Source organism: Accipiter gentilis, chromosome 34 (genome assembly GCF_929443795.1).
Source record: "Accipiter gentilis chromosome 34, bAccGen1.1, whole genome shotgun sequence".
NCBI lineage: Eukaryota > Metazoa > Chordata > Aves > Accipitriformes > Accipitridae > Astur > Astur gentilis.
In genome coordinates, this window is record NC_064913.1 from 9,467,278 (window position 1) to 9,489,211 (window position 21,934).

Sequence of the window (21,934 nt, forward strand, 5' to 3'; positions counted from 1 at the left end):
TTTATCTTGTAAAGTGAAACCTAGGTTAATAGTTCTAAAACAAACATGACTTTGTAGCTAGCAGACAGTGCACCATATTTCCGGGTCACAAACATGGTACTCTTTAGAATTGGTTTAGTAGTCGTACAGATACTTCTTCCACAGTGGTAATGAAATGATAAACAGTGTATAAATATGCACATAGCTTTATGCTAGCAATGCAGTGGGTTTTATATTGTAAAGAGTGTAGAAAAAACTGCTTATTCGTCATATATTTTATAACTTTATTGGTATATATTATGCTTTTATGTAATTAGATCAACTGTAACATTACCTATATTGTTAGATTTGATTAAGGAAGTAACCCCCCCCCCCCCCCTTTTTAACTAGATAGTATAAATTTATATTTTTTCTTCAAAACATAAACCCAACTTTTAACATCTTCATAGTATATATACTTAGTAAAATGTTGTAAACATGCTCCCTCTATATTTAATTTTGGTTATTAAACTGGTAAACTATCAATACAATTAAAGAAAAGGTTAATCTCATTCCCTAAACTAACATGAAGACATAGTAAGTATATTTTGGTCATAAACTCTATGTAAACCATTGATATCTTAGTGAAGTCATTAGCAGACACAACGCCAAGCACCTCTACTAAAACCAAACAAGGTGTCAGGAGGCAAGCAATGGGTTTAGTGTAAGCATTTTAACTTTATTTTCATTAAAAAATGTATTTAATTTGTAATGAAATAGAGTGCATATTGTTATGTTTTGTATGGAAAAATATTCCACATTTCTAAATTGTAACAATGACTGTAGGAAATATATGCAGCATATATTCCTTAGAAAATATTTATCTGTCAGTCGTGTTCCATAATAGTGAAGCACTCCAAGTGTTTGTTTAAGGTAACTGCCATGACTTTTAATTTGAATGAAAACACTGGAACAGAACATGTAATGATATTTGAAAGTAAGAAGACATGGAAATTTATAAAGGATATTTTTTTTAAATGTTATTGTTACGTCTGCAGGTGTGTGCTATGCACTAGTATTTGTACTGACATTTTTAAGATCATGATATCATTTTTGAATGTGGCAAAAGTCCCACTGATCTCCATTGGAATATCACTGGTAGACTGTTTAGAACCGCTGATAAGTTTATGTAGCTGAAAACAATTTTATTCCTACATAAAATAATGTGACAACTGGTTTGGCTATAATTTATGTCAGTACCTGCAATAATTCATGCACGGTTGCATTTATTGACATGTATATTTTTAAATTAGTATTCTATCATTTGAACAAACAATTTTAATTGTTAATAATTTATTTATTTTAATCTTAAGTACACAAATTTTAATATTAATTACTCTGATACTTTATCAATTAATATTAGTTACTCTGATACATCTTAACCATGGAATCAATTTAAATGGTATCATTTCTACTTAAGCAGGATTGTTTCCAGGAAAAGATTCTGTGCAGGTATTTTAGTAAGCCCAGTACAGTGGGATTTATTGACATTTCTATTCTACATTCTTCCCAGCTGTCGTTTTTTGCCTGAGTTAGATCCTGTGATACGTGACAGTAGACGAGTACAACTTGTGGTAAGAACTTGTTTCCTTGTGGGATTTTGCAGAATTCAGCTATGCCTTGATGGTGTTTCCAAACGCATACTTGGTGTAAAAACAACCGGGAGATTTTCTTTTGATTGAATATAATTCTTTAATGTCGTCTCTGTGTAGCAATCAAGTCACCCATTGATGGAGCTCAGAAGATGTTTGAGCACAAGAACCCATGTGTGTACATAGGGTTCTAGTTTCGTGATCTGGTACTGGCTTTGTTTTTAAGACATCAAATGCTACTGTGTGTTTTTTAAAGCTTCTAAATCAACCTTTTGAAAAATGTTTAAAAAAAATTAAATACGGTTCAGCGCCAATTACATTATTGACTGAAAACGTATATTCTTGTCAATCAGACAAGTTTAAATGTTCTTAAATCTGTAAGTCACATACCTAAATCATTCTAATAAGCCCACAGTGTCATTTATTGAAAGACAGTAAGTTGGACTTGTATATTAATACGGTGACATTATTAAAAACTGTATAAAATCAGACTTATTCCTACAATTTCTCTTCTGTATTTTTTTACATCATAAAATGCCCTCTACTCTTTTCATGGTTCATTCTTTCCGTTGCAGCATTTTAAAAAAAATTGTGTTTTCTGAAATGGGTAGTCCCGTAGTTTGGCAGGAGGGGGAATATGAGCGATTTAACAGTCTTGACGATTTACAAAATTAAAAGATTCAGTGTCAGAGATGCCCAAAAGTTCCTTTGATAGTGAGCAGTGTTATGATGCCTACAGGCCAATTAATACTCTCTCTTTATATGTGTAAACTTCACATTTTATTGCCAAAGTAGCAATATTCTTGTTTCTGTAATCATGTGGGGGTTAAAAAAATGGGGCAAAAACTTACAAACTATACAGAAATAGTGTCTTATATTCATATATATAATGTAAAATGTTGTATAAAAAGTATTTCCCAGTTAGATGATGTGTCATATGCCTCATTCTGTACTCTGAGCAATCTTGGCTCTTTCTAACCTCTGTCTTCCTTAGCTTCACCACCTATGCAATATGCACATTTTGGAAACACTTCCATGAACTCTTCTAAAATTCACTGTTGCAAAAATGCTTTTAAGACTTAGATGTTACTATTACTATTTTCTTTAAGTCAGATTTTGTCAAAGATTTTTCTCTGGCGTGGGTTCTGTCCAATTCTTAGGTTCCTGTTAAAGTTTAGTGGCTGAAATCATGAACGAGGCAACCGTTGTGATGGGGTTTAGTTGCAGCAGCACTAATAGTTATTTGTTAGGTCTAAACCAGCAACTGCTCTAATTTGAGCAAATCATAATCTAATAATGTTATCTAAATTACATATTATGTAATTATCGGTAGGCATATGTGCACATAGGTAGGTTGTATCTTATTTGCAGTAAGCAGTTCTGTCCACAAAATACTGCTGCAATCCCACAAGAGTATTATGTGGTGTGCCCACATAACTGGCAATGATTGTCCCAGCCTGTGCCACACAATTACATAGCTGTTCCACATGAATGAAATACAAAGAAAAATGCAATAGAAGGTAAAAAAATAGAAAAAGGAATAACATGTATCTCTAATGCAGAAAGCAGTACAGGCAATGAAGTAATGATGTGGTTTGTACACAGACGGCTGGAGAATTATGGTTTTAAAATTTATATGGGTTCTTTTAACTTTTAAAGGTTGAAATGTGAACATACTCCTAATGCTTTTGCACAGAAACTCAGGTAAAAGCTATGAAATCATGACAAAAATGAAGTTAACACTTAGCTGCAATCATTATCAAAAAGTTCTGGGAAACTGAAAGAAAGAGGAAAATATACATTTTCAAAACAAACAAAACAAAACAAAAAAAAAAAGAAAAAGATAATTAGAAGAGGAAAGCATTCCTGGGCATTTCCAGTAGTTTATTCATATGTCATATGCTCAATCATAAAGTTTCCTGGTGTGTAATAGGATCCTTGATTTGTATGTGTTACATAAACCTGCATTCTGAAAGTACTAAATTAATATAATTTTCTAAGTGATATTTGTGCACATTCCAAGAATTTAAGACATTCTTTTCCATAGATATAAAATGGTATTTCAGGGGTTCCATATTAACAATACAGCCTTAAACCTTCTTATTGTGGAATAAACCCTATGTAGTAACCTGTGGTAAATCTAAAACCTTATTATGTTAACCTTGATCATTTTGATGGTTTTGCTTACTACTACTACTACTACGTAAGTGCGTAGGAAGGCATGCTGACTTACAGTTTAAACTGGACACTTGAAATTAAAATGATTTTGCTGAATGATAAGTAGGATAGACTTCCTGATTCATCTTTGTATGAACCTACATGGTTAACCACTTCACTGTTAATCAGTATCTCCAAATCATTAAGATATAACTTGAATTTAAAAGCACTTTTTACCTCAGAAGGTCACATATGAACAGACAAATACTCAGATGCAGAGCTGTATTCAAGTCAAAGATTCCTCCTGATTGAAACTAATTTCCAATTGATTGGAAAAAAAAAGGTTTGGAGTAGTAAAACTGAGGGTGAAAAGTCTGAAGAGTTAAATATGGTGATCGCTACAGATGGAATACTGCACTGTGTGAAAAAGTGTACCAGTATCTTAAATGTCTTCCAAATTTTTGGCTCTAAGCTATAAATGTAAAAGGGAAGGTTTTAGTTAGCTTCAGGGGACTTTCAGTCAGGTTCTTTACAAACCTGAAATTAAGTTTGCTCCAGTGATTATTACAACCTTAAATATTACTCTGACTGTAATTGGGTGAAAACACTTCTCTTTATTTGAAAGAAAATAACTGATATTTTACATCAGAGAGCCACAGCCCTATTAAAATCTAGCTATAACATTGAATATTGCTGTCTACAAGATGATGAAGGCTCAGATTCTCTGATGGTAGGGATTGGATAATAATTCTGTGGAAAGGTTAGTTTTTTAAAATACTGTGGCCTCCTGGGCCTTTGGGAATTGGGACATCAGGAAACTTCTGCTGTGTGGTGAAACACATTAGATGATAGAAATAAGAATGATCAATTCCTTTGGTGTGAATCTCTCCGAGCGTCACAATAATTCCTTTGTTTCTACAAAGGAAAGACTGAAAGCTTTCTATTTAAAGATTTTGAACATACGGAGCTCTCACAAGCTTAAAGCGACTGTAAATACTAAGGCCAAAAATGTAAAGAGTTGGCAGGATAAAACTGTTTTCAAAGTTTCTTGACACTGCTGTGGAAGAGAAAATAAAATATTGATGTTAACAGCAATAATACAGCCTGCTACCTGCGCAAAGCAAAACTTTAAAATCATGGTCATTAAACATAGAAAAGGCAACGATCAGAAAACAAGGGATAAACTTTCTGTGCTGACACGAAGGGTACGCCGTCACGAAGGAAGAGCGTAAAATCTCTGTATCTTTGGAGTTGTCGGTTTGAGAATGCATGAACTTTTTAATGAATTTTACATTAAACAGTGACTGGGTAAAGACAAAGAAATGAAACAGGGCTCCATTTCATCTGAGTTCTCCGAGTTAGACTGGACTACAAAGCCTGTCTGCGTTGGTGCGGTGCTGCTCTTGGTACAGTGAACTGGTTTGAACAGGAAGTCTGGAGATCGTCTCCTCCAGAACAGCCTACAACTTTATAGGAACGGCATTTTCCTGAGGAAAAGGGAGCTGCAGGCTTCAGCCCCCCGAGGAAGGAGTTGAGACCCGGTCTCTCGATTCCTGATCGAGCACTCTAGCTACCACGGTCTTATGCAAAAGTCTGGGGACGTTACTGCTAGCATAGTCTTTCCTTGTTTTGTTGTTTGGGTTTTTTTATAAAACAAAACAAAAAAAAGGACTCTGCTCAGTTAGACACCTAGCTTCTGAAAGGATTTGGGGCTTTTCAGCCCAGATAGAGGAAAGACTTAATCTGCCTTCTGGCCTCCGCTCCTGAAGCTCCAGAGACTAGAAAAGTATGTCCTTATGTTCGGTACTTCCAGCTGACTGGCTCTGCGCTGGGGATTTTGTAGATCCCTCTTCTGCAGTGTCTGATTTTTCCGTTGTTGTTACTGGCCCTTAGTATCTACTCAAGAGTATTGTTAGGTGGCTGCTTTTGTGTTGGCTAGCGTTCCATTTCAAGGAAGGGAGGGGGGTTGTTGAGTAAATATGATTTTCTTCTCTATTTTGCCATATTTATGTGCAGGTAACGTGCCTCATGCCAAAATGTACCAACACTGGATGTTAGAAGTTTATAATTAATATAATACTCTTACCCGAAGTATAATTAAAATGCTGTCTGATGGTTATGGTTAATTAGCAAAAAACTAAAAGATTGAATTACTTACTGGGCCCTTGACTGATTGAACTGATACGTGTCCTGGATAAAACATAAATATTGCAGAAAATAATCCAATATGACATCTCTGACATTCAACTATAACTTAAATTATAGACTGGTCAGTAAATGATCTTAAGCTGTTTAAGGTTTCATCAGCCATCTGCAAGATTGATTTTCTTCAAAATTACTGTACTAAAATGTTTTCTTTTGTTGTTGCACTGACTCAGATCACAAACCACAATTTTAAGATCGGCTCTTATTTACAAAAATGCTTTGACATAGTGCATTTGTTCAGCCTAGGCAACAATAAAGGATTGTGGTATCATTTTGAAGAAGGTTGTTTGACAGACCCTGTTTGTTTATTTGGGGTAATGTGAGCTGCATTCAGAAAATGTTATATTTTGTTTCATGATTGTGTACATTCTCTCCCACTGCTTCCAGGCAAGCCCTGTAAGCAGAGAAGACATGGATTTAGACCTTGTTTCCATGGCCAGTGGAAGTGCTTTGACTGAGAACAGAGAAAAAAATAAGCAGCCACACAGACACTCAGCAAGATCTTCAAGTAAGTTATGGGTTTTTTCAATATCAGTTTTAAAGATCACTTTAAAATGCTAGGTGGAACTGAGCATGCTTGGAATCCCTAATAACACACGCTACTTATATTTCCGTTTCTTTCTTACTTAAAACCTTCTCATACATTTTCTACAGTTCTGCTCAAAAACTGTGTCATTAATATCAATAGACTTTCCTCTTGTGATTTTAACGGGAAGTTCCCAGTGACGTGTGCTAGGTCTTCTGATGATCGAGTTCTTAAAAGATTTTCTTTTCTCTGAGTTAGAAAACAGAGTGGGTTTTTTAATGATCTCCTTCATTTTTTTTTTCCAAAAGAGGTTTGGAAAATACATGTTTTGTTAACTGAATACCAGAACACATATCCTCATCAAGTCACAGATTTCTGTCATGTTGATTACCGATTATGCTGCAGTATATGCATCCCACTGAACTTCCCATAGCTCAGTGGCAGAGGATCCTTTTAAAGCCTCATATTTTTACCACTCTAATATCATACAAATTAACAAGAGACTCTCTATATAGAAAAATTGAGAAAATAATACTTGAAAGTCCTAAAATGGTAGCATTTTAAGTTTCATGTTTCATTTTGTGTAATGTAACTGAAGAAAATGTTAATATATTTCTAATAGTATGACATACTATATTTTGTCATTTGTGTACAATGTCTTTTCCAAATAAATAAAACTCCAAACCTCAAAAATGTACATTACAGAAAATATAAGCCGTATTAAATAACTTTGGCAAAATTATTGATACTCGTAAAACTGTTTAAGTAGTGAAGTTTCTTGAAATGTTTTCTGACAAACTAAATCAGGTTATTTCATAAATTATATGTAATTGCTGGATTTGCTTTTTTGATTATGTTCTCATATATGCTGACTTTTCACTTTCAATGAAAAACAAAATTCAAGGAAAACATGTAAAAATACTTAATATGTCTGTTTTTCTGACATACTTTGTAAAGGCTTTGGAATAAAGTTATATTTACATTATATTAGTCCACCACAGGCCAAAAAATAACAGTGAGTACAATTTGTCCATGCTTATTCACTTGATTTACATTCCTAAAATTAGATTAGATAAAATTTATCATCCTAGTCTAAGTTAATTGTATCCGTGGAACAAGAATATGATTCTTTCTGTCTGCCTGCCATCTTAAAAAAGAATGAATTGTGCCCTGACTTTTCCTGTTTCTCTCCATTGGCTAGTGATGAAGTCCCACCATTTAAATTAGATAAGATTCCTAATTGCTAAGATCCTGAATTTAGGTGAGAAAAGTCTAAGCTACTGATGTCAATGGCAAAATTATAATTATATTAATATATTCAGGATAGAATCTATGCATATCTTGAATGATTGAGTTAAATAGTATACGCTGCATTCATAGTAATGTATAACTGCTGTCTAGATTGTAGCCTACACTATACCATCCAGAAAAATAAATGAGAATAAGCTCTTTCGACAAAGATAGGCGTGTAGAACTTGCCAATGTTAGGAGCTTGGGAACAGTAAATTAAAAGAGTGTCATTGTCGTATACCGTCAAAAAGAAGAGCCTAGGAAAGGAGCAGGAAAAAACAATCAACTGGCAGAGTCGTAAGTGTGAGAAATAGAGAGATAGTTTACAGTGGCTGGTAATATATATGTATTTTTATAAAATACACATCTAGTACAGCACAATTTCATATTTATTCTCCTTTCAGTAGTTCAGGAACTAAGGAAAAAGAGGCCCGGGTCTTAGGTCTTTCTATATACATTTCTGCATATGCATCTATATAAATTTTTTCATCATGAATTTGAGAAATTAAAAGTGATGATATATTAAATTTTAATGCATATTAGATGGAAAACCAGACATGACTATTATCTTTGTACAATTAATATGCAGTATATAGACATGTTTATTATATTAGTTCTGTTTGCCAAAGACTGCTGTTTTCCAGTGATCGAAAATAAATTATTAAACCTGTGGTATCCTTAATCTGAAACCATTAGAAATTTGCCTTTATTTGTAACGTATTCATTATAAAATACTTTCCTGTGGTATTGTCTCTCCTGGTTTTGCTTTCTGAAATATTTAATGAAGAAGCCTAGAAACTGTTTTGAGTTAGTAAGTGTATTCCTTTTGAGTTAGCCTGCACTTGTATTACTGAAGAGCTTAGAAAAGATGCTGTGACCTTAGAGGTGCTGCCATTTGAATAAATTATTAGATCAAGTTCCTGTACCATTTTTTTCAGGAGAATTCAACTTCAATGGTTTGACAAGCTTTAATGAATAAAAAGTTACTAAGTTCACCTCGCAACATCCATATTCCTGGTTGTTGCTAAGAATTCTTTTTAATTATTGGTAGGAAGTCTTTGTCAAACTGTGCCATACAATTGAGAGAGATGTTAATATATATCAGAGATATTAGTTGGGGGTATGATATGTGTTTCTTATACATAATTTGTAATTCAGTAATAGTATCAATAAACTGTTGAGATCCTCTGGGCTGCAAAGTGAGGTCTAAAAATGCAAGATACATGATTTTAGGTATATTTACTCAAAAAAACCTCAAATGCATATGATAGTGAAATAAAATGCATTTTATATACTACAGGGACATGACTGTACACGAATGATCATGGTTTTCTAAAGACAAAAAATACAATGCTTCAAAGTTATTATCCTTTAATTCAAAGGGCATTTTAGAAAGGCTAAGTCAAGATTCTCAGAAATATTTTGGGGAGCTGCCCCAAAGGTCTACTTTTTGTAGACCTTATTTTACAAAGGTAGGTTCTTAGAATTCCTGGTTAAAGAATTTTAAGGGGTTTATCACCCAAAATTTACTATTTTTTTTCTGAAGAAGCTGGATGGAGTAAATTAATCCTAAACTAACTTAATTCTGTTCCTTGCCAAAACAAAATGAATTAAGGAATAAAAGAAATGCTGTGGACATAGTATATCTCAGTTTAAGGAAAGCATTTGTGTACTTGAAGTATTTGATGTGGTTCCATGTTGTATGTTCAAAGGGAAAATTGACTGCATTAAATTCACCCAGTATTTTTTAAAAAAAAGTTAAAAAATATATAACCTAAAGAAAGAGTAGCGATTGTTCAGTCAGACTACTTATTTGTCTAATTTAGGACCTTGCCTCTATCGATGGCCAATACGTTATGTTCTCAAACACACTTACTTTATATTCCTTCCAGAAATCGTAGCTGTTTCTTTATGCTCACTGGTAACTAATTTTTCTTTTCTATTTCTTGAGGTGGGTTTTGGTTGGGGTTTTTTTTGTCTGTTCTTGTCTGACCACTGCTAAGATCTTAATCTCTGTGGTACCTAGTGCCAGTAAATTGCAAAAGTACGTGTGTTAGAATGACCTTTTGCTGATTATATTTTCTGCCTTTCAGTTTCACATAGACTTACCTTGCTTTTGTAAAAAACAACAGAAAAAAAAAGTTCTTTTTCCCTGAGGTATAATTTCTCTGTAAAACACATACATAAGCCATGATGGTTAGTGGCTTAGTCAGAGTTAAGCAAGATTCAAGTATAGGTCCTACACTCATTGATATTTTTATTAACTCCATAAATATTGATGTGCATTGCTGGTTATATTTTTTGGTTTAATACTTTCCTGAACACTGGTAGTATAGTCAGCACTAAGTCGCAAGATGGGCATAGAAATATTTTGCAAGAATTAGAAGTAATTATTTTTTTTATACCTAGGTAGTCAGGATGATTTTTTTTATACCAATGTCCAGTTTGTGAGTAGGCTCTGACAATCCTCAACTCCATTCTATCATCCTAATCTGGTTCTGGCCAGCCAGTGTTGGACCTTTAGATGAGTCTCCTACATATTTACATTGTCTAACTGCCATCACAATTTTGTGGTTTTCTTTTCTCTGCAAATCTTAAACTTTATTTTCCTTGTACTTCTTGTCTTGTGACCTGCAATCTTTAGACAGGGATTTCCAGAAGCACCAGAATTTGGAAGTGGAATGCAATGGGAACTGTGCCTCTAATTGTTATTTAAAATACTGCTCAGAATTCTGAATTCTTCTCTTCCCTGAATTCTGGTCTTTCAGGGAGTCTCTGATATCAGTAAAACACTGCTTTCCAGGAAAAAATTAAAAAAATTTGGACCTGAATCTTGTGATTCCTTAATCACCCCTAGTTTAAAAAATAGCCCATAAATACTCCACTAAAAAACAGGTTTTAATTTAATTTCTCAGATAAATTCAAACTTTACCATTCTGTTAATCAGTGAAATTAGTTTAATGAAGTTTAATAATGCCTTTCTTACAGTGGAATGACTTCAAATTCAAATTAAAAAAAAAAAAAAAAAAGGCAAACACAGTAACTTTTATTTCACTTTCCTTTTTACATCTTTTTCTCAATTCTTCTTTTTCCTCTTGGCAGAACCCCCATCTTGATTTCTTTTGCCTTCCTTTCTTTGATAATGAGAGTCCTTAGGAAGTCTTCAACTTTGTTTTAAGCAGAAGCTTCACTTCTTTAAATAATTCCTGCTTTCCTTCTTCTTTCTCCTTGGCATTAGTATTGTCTATATATTCTAGTTCCATAACTGCTGTCTTTCATTTAGGATTTGTAAACTCCCTGTGTGCAATAAACATCTCATTTTTAAGCTCTCTCTTCATGCCTTTACCCATATTTTACCAAGCAGATTTCTGGTGGTCTTCTTTTCTTTTCTTTCCTTTTTTTTTTTTTTTTTTTTTTTGGCTTGTGCAGTCTGATTTAGAAGTTTGCCATATTGTAGAAACTGAGTAAGAAACATCTTAGAAGCATGGGATCAAATATGGAGGTACTTATTCAGTAGTCCTTTCAATTTCTCAGCATTTACCTGCTTAGCAGACTTCCTAGAAGGTAATGGTAAAATCTATTCTCTTTCCTTAGAAAAGTGTAGAAATGCTGTAAATTTGTGGAGGATATTTACAGTACAAATTACTTAAAAGCAAAATTACTTAAGCAAAATGCTGAACGCCGTTTACCTTAGAAATCATAACTGCTGTCACAATTTTAGGAATAAGGCTGTCTCTCTGTAGGCCACATCTGGTTATATGACCACGTGAATACTACTGGACAAGCATTTTGTCCAATAAAAGAGAGCAAGATGATTCTGTACTATTAATATTTTTGTGCTCAGAAAAGGGATATAATAGGGATAGAATGGATAAGAAAGGGGGTTACAGTTCTGAAGTAATTAAAATTTACCAGCGTTTGATACCTAGTAGAAAACATGAATCTTGTTTTTAACATCCTTTCAACACAGTATTTTTTCCCACACAGATACCTCTGTACATCTTACCAGAATGCAAAAAAATAGAGCTGTCGATCCACCGTACATTAATGCATAGCATATATTTACCCAGTCCGAGGAAAACAGAAACTAGTTAAACCTATGTTCTAAGCTGAAAGAATGCAAAATAGCCTCAGTCTGGAAACCCTTAGACACCTTAGAACAGAATGGTACCTAGGCAAAAAGCCACGCAGAGAGATGGGCTCACTGAGCAGTGGCACAACTCTATATGAATCTGAAATTCATTAATGACTTCCAAAGAAGAACTCCCTCATATCCTGCAAACTTAATGGTGCAGGTAGGTAAAGCTCATCATCTTCAGACTGTGTCACATCCAAATTTTTAATCTGACATTGATGCTTTCTTTCAAATAATCAGTGAGAAAAGGCGCCGTATTAGAAATGAATAAATCAGTACAATACTCGTCATTATATTTTAAACGTTTTTCAGTATGCTGAACTTTACTTGATGGCCTATATGTGAAAATACACAGCACGATGGAACTTGTTCACGTGCAGACCTAGGTACGAAAACCTACTTTTCTGAGTATGGTGCTGATAGGATACATTTTATCCACATGAGAGAAAGTATTTGACTGCAGGTTCAAGAGTTCTGGCTTTTTCCAGTTCTGTCACTAACCTGTTAGTTATATTAGGAGTGTCATTTTGAACCTATATACATCAATTTTCCTATCTGCAGAAATAATAGTCATGATATAACCCATCCTTGTATAAAGTTTATGTATCTGCGATGAAAGGATGATAGCATCATTATGTTTAACTGTTAGGAAAGGGAAGGGGCCTCCTCATTTGTAAACTGGATAAACTATTTGGAATCTGCCGTGTCAGCACAGGAGTGCTCTTACGGATGAATATACACAGGCACAACGAACTAGTTACAGTATGGTGACAAAATCAAGGGATATGTCAAAAGGTAGAATGATTAATTCACAAAATAAGTGGTGACAATGTAGGTCTAACTCATTCTTTCTGTTTCTTAAATTCACTGATTTTTTTCTTTTTTTAACTGGGGAGATGTTGTATTGAGTAACAATAGAAGTGCAGTAGTCCTTCAAGAAACATTATTAAAAATTCAACAAACAGTTTATAATGAGGAAACTAGGAAAAATCAGGTACATACCATGAATTTCTTTCCAGTATAGATATAAATCCTGTGTTCAGAAGTGAAGTAAATCAGTATAGGTGTCACCATTTATGTGCGCAGAGAGCTATTTATCTTAATATTATCTGCTTGAGAAGAAGGCTTCTCTCAAAAGTGAACATAAAATCATGATGTTAAAAGAGACGAAATCCTGGCTTCATCAAAGCCACTAAGCCAGATTTCAGTGTGATACATGCATCTAATACACTATGCAAAAAACTTCAATTTTTTACTGTTTTTTTTTTTCTATTCACAGGTTTAACATCTGAGTATTTCCCCGTTCTTGCAGTATGCAATCTTAATAACTTATATTTTCTTAAAATGTAAGGAAACACACATGTAGGCCTGGCTCATTAGTGTAATTCCACTGATTTCCATGCCCAAGTGTTTTAAAAATTCGACTAGTGGTGAGAGTGATTAAGAAGAAAACCTGGACCAGGGAAGTACTTGTGTATAATTTTGCATAATAAGAATACTCACACATGCAAATTTGACATATTCTGCAGGAGCAGATTTGTTAAACACAGCTGAAAGATACTGCTTTCCTAAGCACTTGAAATTATTATGGAGATGCATGTGTATTTTTCTACATATTAGTTAACTGTCGAACACCACATACCTAATCTTTTTGAACAGACTACAGAATGATAATTTGCGAGATGCTGCTTAATTCACTTTGAGGTTACATATTTAAAAAATTACCTAAATGCAGATTTGAAAAGGCACTTAGAACTTGCTTTCATTAATTTTAGCAGGACAGGGAGTAAAATGATACATTATCTCATGTAATTTCATCATCTGTGTTTTGAATTACAAAAATAATTTAAGAATTATGTATAACAGATACACAGAGGCACTTCCTAAATTTTAAGTGCTTAATTTTAAAGCCTGATAGTCTTTTAGTAGGGTTTGAGGGTTCAGAGCATGTGAGGAGTGGGGGTATGTTGTTTTTTTCAAAGAGAAACCAGGTTTAAATAAAAAAAATTAAAAAAAAATAAAAAAAAAGAGAGAAAATCCATTCTGAGACATTGACTTACATGTAACTTGCTTAGATACACACTTGGAACCATTAGACCCACCACAAGGATTTCTGTCGTATGGTATGAGTAAATAATAACAATTTTAGTTTTCCTTTGCTGTGGGCTATTTGTCAAGGAGCTTCAAAAATATTTCTCAAGTCAGTGCCCAGGAAGACCCAGTAATGAAAGTTGGGCTGTTACAGAGTTGTTGCATTGGATGGCAAATATAGAGTTTTTCCCCAAGACAATCTTTCTTGCCTTGGTTTTTTTCCTTCTAATTTGTCTCTTTTTCATTGCTGCCTTTTCCCCACTGTGTTCTGTAATCCTTTCGTTCACTGCGACCAACTCTTCTTTCTGCTCCTCCAACTTCTTATTCCAGCATAAGCTTCCTCTCCCATCCTCTCTAGGCCTTCCTTTCCACAGTCGCCATCGAGTCTTGTGTTTGTTTGCACAGATCCTTGTCTGATGACCTTTTTCCTCTCTCCCTCTGTTCCCTTTGGTATCTAGATATTCCTTGCCAGTATTCCTCAGATTATGAATCTCCTAGTTGAAATCTCCTCCAAATTTGGCCTGGGTTAGTGTGCTATTGAGGCAGTTCTTGAATCCAGAGTCTTAATGTACTTATTCTCTGTATCCTTTCTTATTGTCACATGTGTTTTCACTTCTTTTAATTACATAAGTTCTGAGAGTTAGGGCCCACCTAGTGCCCCTTAATCCACCTTCTTTATTCTCACTCAGTTCCCCTTGGTCAATTCACAACTTTTTTCTTCCTGACGTTTTCTCTCTGCTCTCAGTGTCAGTCTATTGGTCAAGTCATTCGAGGCTCTTGTGCCACCTGTGTCAGGTATTGCCAAGTTACCCTTAGTTTCTCTCACCTTAACTCCAAGTCAGTCTCATCTCCCTCTCGGGTTTTAATTCCAGCCCTCTGCCTCTTCTTTCCGTCTCCTTTCTATAGGAGCTTTCCTCCTTCCCCTCTCCATGGCTCCTGTAGCTGGGCTCTGTCTGCTACAGAGAGCGTGAAACAAGCAGGCTCTTCAGTTCCCTGACCTAGCGCGATCTTCAACGTTATTTTTAGGAATAGTCTTGCTTAGCTCAGTGTAACCTCATGGTAAAGCGCGTTTCCGTGCTGACTGGTATTTTAGGGAATATAGCCAAAAAAATCAAGAAGTTCTCCTCCGATCATGTAGAAACTTCCAGTTGTATATACTTGATCCAAATTTGGACAGATCCTAAAAGCAAGTTTCTGTTATTTGGTGGACTTCAAGTCCCCTCTGCAAAGGGCAACATAAATATTTCACATATTTTCTTAAAAGTGACCGACCTTTCCGAAAACTTCAGCCAAAGGCAGATACTCTGTGTGTAAAATTTCATCCTAAATGGTCAAAATTGGGGAAATAGATAAGGACCTGAAATAAAGATTGGGCTTTAATCACCAATGGTGCTAAAAGTCCTGTTTGTAGTTAGGAAAATGTTATATTTTACAGTCACATATTTGGAGCATTATGTTTATTATGTTGTTTATTTCAAGTGTGTAGAATGGCAATTAATAAATGTTTATAACTTATTCTTGTAAATGTTTATCTATCTGAACCCCTTCATGTGACTGAGTCACATTTTCGAGTTCAGATTATTCAGGTGTGTCATTGTCAGCGTGATCTGGTTAGAACAACATCAATGTTTGATAAACAAAGATATTTAAGTTCATTGTTTCTATAAAAGTTTAAGATTAGTCTCCAGTCCTACCAACTTGAAGTCAAGGAGATTTACAGACAAAGTTAATCAGTTGCTTACAAAAAAATATAATCATGAGTATGTTATATCTTCAAATCTCCATATGGAAAGGAGATATATCTTCACATATTATGTGGGTTTTCATATAAGATGCTCCTGAGGCTTCTCAGTGCTATTCAAATATAAGTGTGAAATACAAAAAGTTAATGTAAAATTGCAATACAATAAGTATATTTTTGTTTTGACATAAAGAATGCAACCAGGAAAAAAAAAAAATTTGATCCGACTTCAATATAGCCATAAGTAACATTATTAAAAAGTAACTTTTCTGAGATGGTAGCATTTACATTTTTCACAGACCTGCTGAACCTAGCTTCTTTCTAGAGCTTAAATTGATGTAAACGCTTTACTGCTAAGGATTCGTTCTGGTCGCTTTCATTAAAATGTTGACGTTTTTTCTCCATGCCTTCTTATGCTGTATTTGCTCTTAAGTGATACAATATGGTAAGGACTTTGAAATAAATTATATCTCCAGACACACAATGTTAGGTGGATCGATAAATGCCCTATGACGTCTACTATACATCATAAAATTTCTATCATAACCTGTTTAACAAAGCTTTTCTTCTCGGACACCAAGAATTTCATTCAAAGCATTTTACATATTGCATTACTTATCAAAACAGAGGATATGTAAACCTTGACATTTGTTAAAAGACCCAGACTTTAACCAAAAAAGACCAGAACAAATCAATAGCAGAAAACAGATTAAACAACACAAAAGTGACTGCTTAGAAATGGAAGCATGTGAACTTAACCCAAGACAAGCTTTCAGCACATACTCAAAAGAAATGGTTATTTGATATATACAGGCACCTGAAAATCTCTCAGACTATACTGGAGCTTCATATAGTCAAATATTGCAATTAATACAAGTACAGTATAATAACTGTTACAGCCTGTCTTCCGAAACCTAGTTTGGGATAGGAGAAATTAAACTGCTTTTCTTGGCTAAGATTTTGTTCCCACATGAGCGGGTATTAGAATAACTGTATATCATGTTAAATTATACATAATACACTTGCCAGGTTCTATTTAATTCTAGTACCAGTAATGGTAAAAAAAAAAAAAAAAATTATTATTATTACTATTATTATCATTATCATTATTATTATTGCTGTTGTTCTTGTTGCTGCTGCTGTTACTAATGTAAAAAATAGCAGTACTTTATAGAGTAAAACCAATGTAATAGTTCTAATTTATGTTTAGTAAAGATACTTATATCTTGAAACAATGTGAATCTTTCTGTTGTTGCCTTTGAGTAAGGCACACTGCAAATACAGTCATGGAACATAACATGAAAAGAAAGTATTATGATCATGCTTACAGTTATTCATAAATCACAAATACACATGTGCATACCTATGTGTGTATATATGCATATTAGTGAAATATATGCCTAGCAGATCTCTTTATATTTATAGCAGAATACGACTGTAAATGTCACCTTTTATTATACCCATTATCAAAAAGTTCTGATAATAATAATTTTATTCACTCATATATACTGATACGTGAACTGTTTGTTTGCAAGACACATTGCAGTTTAGGGGAAAATGGAGGTATTGCAAATCCCAGCTTGCTGTGAAAATTGTTCACATCATTAGTAATGCTGTAAGAGAAAGATATAAGCTCTCTCCAAAAAAATATTGAGGTGTAAAGTAAGGCTTTCAAATAAAGTACACCCTGAAGAACAGTTGAAGGATCTCACGGAGATTTTGAATATTTTAATAATACCTGAATATCTGACCTTGCAGCACTTCAGGTGTGTGCTTGGGAGAACATTTTTAGAAATGCAAAATGTTTTCATCTGCTATCTTTCATTGGTTTTTGTTGAATCTTTGCTTTATTTTTCCATGCATTGAACTAAGTATCCTCCCCACCTTTTTTTTTTTTTTCTCCCCTGTTCTTAAAATAAACAAAACCTCATGAAGCGGTAAAATTGCTCAACTTCCCCTGAGCAGGTCTAAATGTATTTACATCCAAGGAGAAGAAGTAAAGCACAATAAATATAAGTAAAGACAACAAATAAAAGTGAAACATAGATAATAAGGATTCAGTTACCTATTCATTTTAATATGTGTGGTTTTGTTTGATTTTGGTCTTGGGGTTTTTTTTTAAGAACAATGAGACTATATTTTTATGGAACATTTCTGGGTTCACTCTCTTAATTCAAAGTGGCATTGTCATCCCTTACCTGACTCTCTTGTCTTCCCTCATCCCCTCGATCTAGACAAAATTCTAACCATTTGATAGTGGAGCTGTCTTTTTGAATATCTCTAAAGGAAAAAATTGCCTGTTTGAATAATGTAGAATCAGAAAACCTGTTGTAAACACAGGTATTGACAACAAAATAACTGAGATTTAGTCTTAATTTATATGCAGTATTTTTACTTCTTGCAAGACTGTACCTAAATGCTTACTTAAGTATGAAGCTGCCCTTACTTCACCACAAGAGTGTTCATACCTAGTTTTTTCACTGAAATAGCAAAAGACATAAGTTAAAAATAAGCATAGTAATTTGTGGGCACATGTCTAATAAATCAGGTAAGTCCTATAATTGCAATGCATTCCATTCCTATATTTTCGTTTTTCTTTCTGTTTGTTCTTGCATTAAACTCTAGGAGAAAGAACTGCAATAAAAACTTTTCTTATATTTGACTAATACCTTCGCTGTAAATGAGGTGTTTCTTTGCTTTATGACACAATTTTTCAAGCATAATTAACATTTAAGCCGCTAGCAGTCTGTAAGTATAATGTCTGAGAATTCGGTATAATACGAATAGGAGTAAGCAAACTTCACTATGCCTATATGCCAGTCTGACTCATATCTGTATTTGAGAATTCTTCTTCAGGGAATAAGCTGCTGGATCTCCTTGCCAGTTCTATCGTTCATCACTCCAGTTAGACCCAAAACTGGACAGCAGGGTTGATGATAATACCCATCTCTCAGTACTATTTAGTCGATCTCAAAAGTGCTTTATCAGAAGAGCAAACATGGTTATGCCCATTTCAAAGATGGGACATACAAAGGGACTGGTTTACAGTGATTTACAACAAACCTGTCTTGTAGATATTTCATTCTAAATTAGTTGATCATTCCTTACAATAGTTTATTTTATTTGGCTGAAAGTGCTGAGAACTGTGCGAACGATGGAAAAAAAGAATAGAGAGCAGTCTATGCTTTAATTCAGTTTGTCTAGGTCACTACTGTATAGTAAAGTTTAAAGCAGGCCCTAGGAAATCTAACCGGCACTTCAGGCTAGGTACAGAAAAAGGGAGCTGTGACTGTCAGACTTTGGGGTAGCCTCAGATTTGTTAAACCTGCAGTCAAGGGAGCAGAGAGTCTACACCTTTAGAGTATCTGGGATTTTGCAAAAATACCTTCAGGCTGAGGCAGTTATCCTGCTCTATTACTGAGGGTCTACAGATCCTGAGCTATGATTCTCACAGACATCGAAGACATTGTTTTGTCAGACAGCTTGTATGCACTCAAAATTAATAAGTTATTACATTTTAGTCACAAAATATTTGACTACGCTAGCCTTTCAACAATGTTTAAATCAGTTACAATTAAACATAAAAAAAATTAAATTTGTGAACTTTTGACTCTGAAGTTTAGACAAGCAGAATTCATGCTATGACAGATGTGGCTGTTATTCTGCCAAAATAAAAGGATATATTAGTAATTTATGAAGACTTTTCACAAGTTTCTTGCAGCAAATTACGGGAAGTCTTTGTGCTTTTTTTAGGGAGTAGTAATATACATTTCATAGTAATGGAAGGACAGTATATCCCTTCCAGTGAATTGCATATAGTTATAAGTGGAAAATCAGAAAAACCTACATTTACAGATTCCTGAAGTCCATCACGAAAATAATATTTAGCAGTACAGACAGGCTCATAAACAAGTGAGGTTTTTAGTCCAGAAATAATCCGGATTAGGCAATTAGGATGAGGTTGACTTCCTGATTTGCTACATTGACTCTGTCACTTCTAAACTAATTTTCAACTTTAGTACTGATGCTTTTGTTCTGGCATTTGCATTTATTCTGTTTTTAAAATAATGTAATAAAACATATTTGTTTTGTCAAAATGTAGAAATAAATAACTGGTATATCTAGTTTATCATTGACACAGCCTTGAAGATGAATGCACAGGACAGTCAGTCTCATGCATGAGTTCTTTTCCAGCCTAAACATGCAATAGCTATCCCCCCAACACACACACACTTTTCTTTTTAGCAAAGAACATCTACCAGTCTTAAATCTTTTTGTTGTTTAACAATGCTTACTACTTCGGAAAACATCTCTTTAAATTAAAGGGATGCAATTTTTTTAATATTATTACCACATTAGATTTATTTTGAAGTTTCACTAATTAACCACTTCATTTACTAATTTGAGGGTTTCAGCCTTCAGTGAATACATTATGGTTACCAGTCAAAAGAATTTATGGAAAGTTTACTGCTTGATTCAATAACTTTCTTCTCTGCTCTTTAACAAAAGCCTTTCTGCACTAGAGAGATTTGTTAGCATTTCAGGTGTTAAATAAAAGGATCCAAAGACGAGGAAACTGGGAATGCTGTAAAGGCAAGACGTTAGTATTTTAAACCTTTATCAGGTAGACCTAGAGTAAGTTATATATTTTAAGAAAAAAACCAATTGACTACATCTGTAGAGCCCTAAGAAAACAGAGATCATGTTAAAAATACTTGAAAGCCCTTGATTGCAAAAAGAGAGAACTGTTTAGTAAGATACATTTGCAATAATTCAAAACTTCTTAAAAAAGGGAAGTGCAGGCTGGGAAAAGCTCCTGACATTTCGATCTAGCAGACTACAGAAAAGCATCCATGAGAAAACAAAGAAATTGCTACTGTTTGTAATTTATAGCTATGTTGTATATATTAGTAGATAGAATGATACTCAGTCATATGATTTAAGCTTTGTTTTAATTTGGGGGGACTATTTTTTGTGAGAAATTTAATTTTGCTATTGAAAAGTACTGAAAAGTTAAAAAATCAAAAATACTTACTAAAAATATGTAGTTAGTAATCTTTTCCTTTGATAGGTGGCAAAAAGATATTTGTAAAGTTTTTATTTGATAAGCTAAGATTGCATGCTGATTATATATATATATTATATATATATATATAAAACTGCTGTACTGTGAACATCATATCACTCTCTTGCAGTTTGAGTTGTCTTCCATAGTTGCTTTCTTCCTTACAAACATCTAAGAAAGATATTTCCATCTGTAAAGTGTTGGTTTTTGTAAAATAAATATCATACCTTTGGTCAGGTTTGCTGGGACACCGCTCAGCATCCAAGTTTAAGTATTTTTGAGCTTTGAAAAAAAGAAGTTTCTCTTTTATTTGGTCTAATATGGTAAAGCAATTGTTAATAGACATATAGTCCAAACTAGTTCTCCATCCACTTGAAGGATGGATGACATTACTAGTTTCTGTGTCAAAAGCGTTGCGTGTCTCTATATGCGTTTAAAATATGTTCAAAAGATACAGACAGTGGCACTTCTAAAAACAAGATAATTTTGTGTAGTAATTTTACTGTCTCTTTTAATAAGGAGTTTGTTTTTAAAAAAGTACTACCTTGTGAAAATACTTGTGTTACTTTTAAAACAGTGAGCAATACATAATTATAAAAGTTGTGTACTATCAAATTTGACATATTAATGTATATTATTATCTCGAAAAGAATATGATGCAGTGAAATTTGGGGAGTTGTATTTGTTTGGTTTTTAATTTCACATGTCTGTTTATTGTTTAGAAAAGAATATATCTACTCCAGAAAAATCATGTTTGGGTCCATCTCATAAAGAACGGATATCATTTCGAGACCATCCAGTGCAGCTCAGCGGAGGATGGGGAGCAGGCAAAAAAAGGCAAAAGCTTAAAAATATTAGCTGAATGTTGGAGATAATTTAACTAGACGATTTAATCAAATACGGAGAGCATATGGAGAGCTGTTTCTTTTTAAGCCTGTGAATATGAATTTTTGGATTCTTGTTTATTACCGGTAATAACCAACAGTTTCAGTTAATTGCATTTGACTTATTTTATTATACGTGGTTACAGTGGTTTGGGTTTTGGGGTGTTTTTTTGGTCAAACTCTTTTATACCTGTCAGTAAGTTATCATAGTTTGTGTTTTCAGTTGCTTA

The 21,934-nt window shown here is 33.9% G+C and overlaps 1 protein-coding gene across 1 annotated transcript in view; it reads left to right on the forward strand.

Moving 5' to 3' along the window:
* The window catches only part of LRRIQ1 (leucine rich repeats and IQ motif containing 1), a 111,652-nt gene extending 89,921 nt beyond the window's left edge, over positions 1-21,731 (forward strand). Inside the window, exons 24-26 of the mRNA XM_049792260.1 lie at positions 1,532-1,592; positions 6,360-6,480; positions 21,543-21,731. Coding sequence (XP_049648217.1) covers positions 1,532-1,592; positions 6,360-6,480; positions 21,543-21,682 — 322 coding nt within the window. The 3' untranslated portion in view covers positions 21,683-21,731. The remainder of the gene's footprint in view (positions 1-1,531; positions 1,593-6,359; positions 6,481-21,542) is intronic.
* Positions 21,732-21,934: the final 203 nt, after the last annotated feature.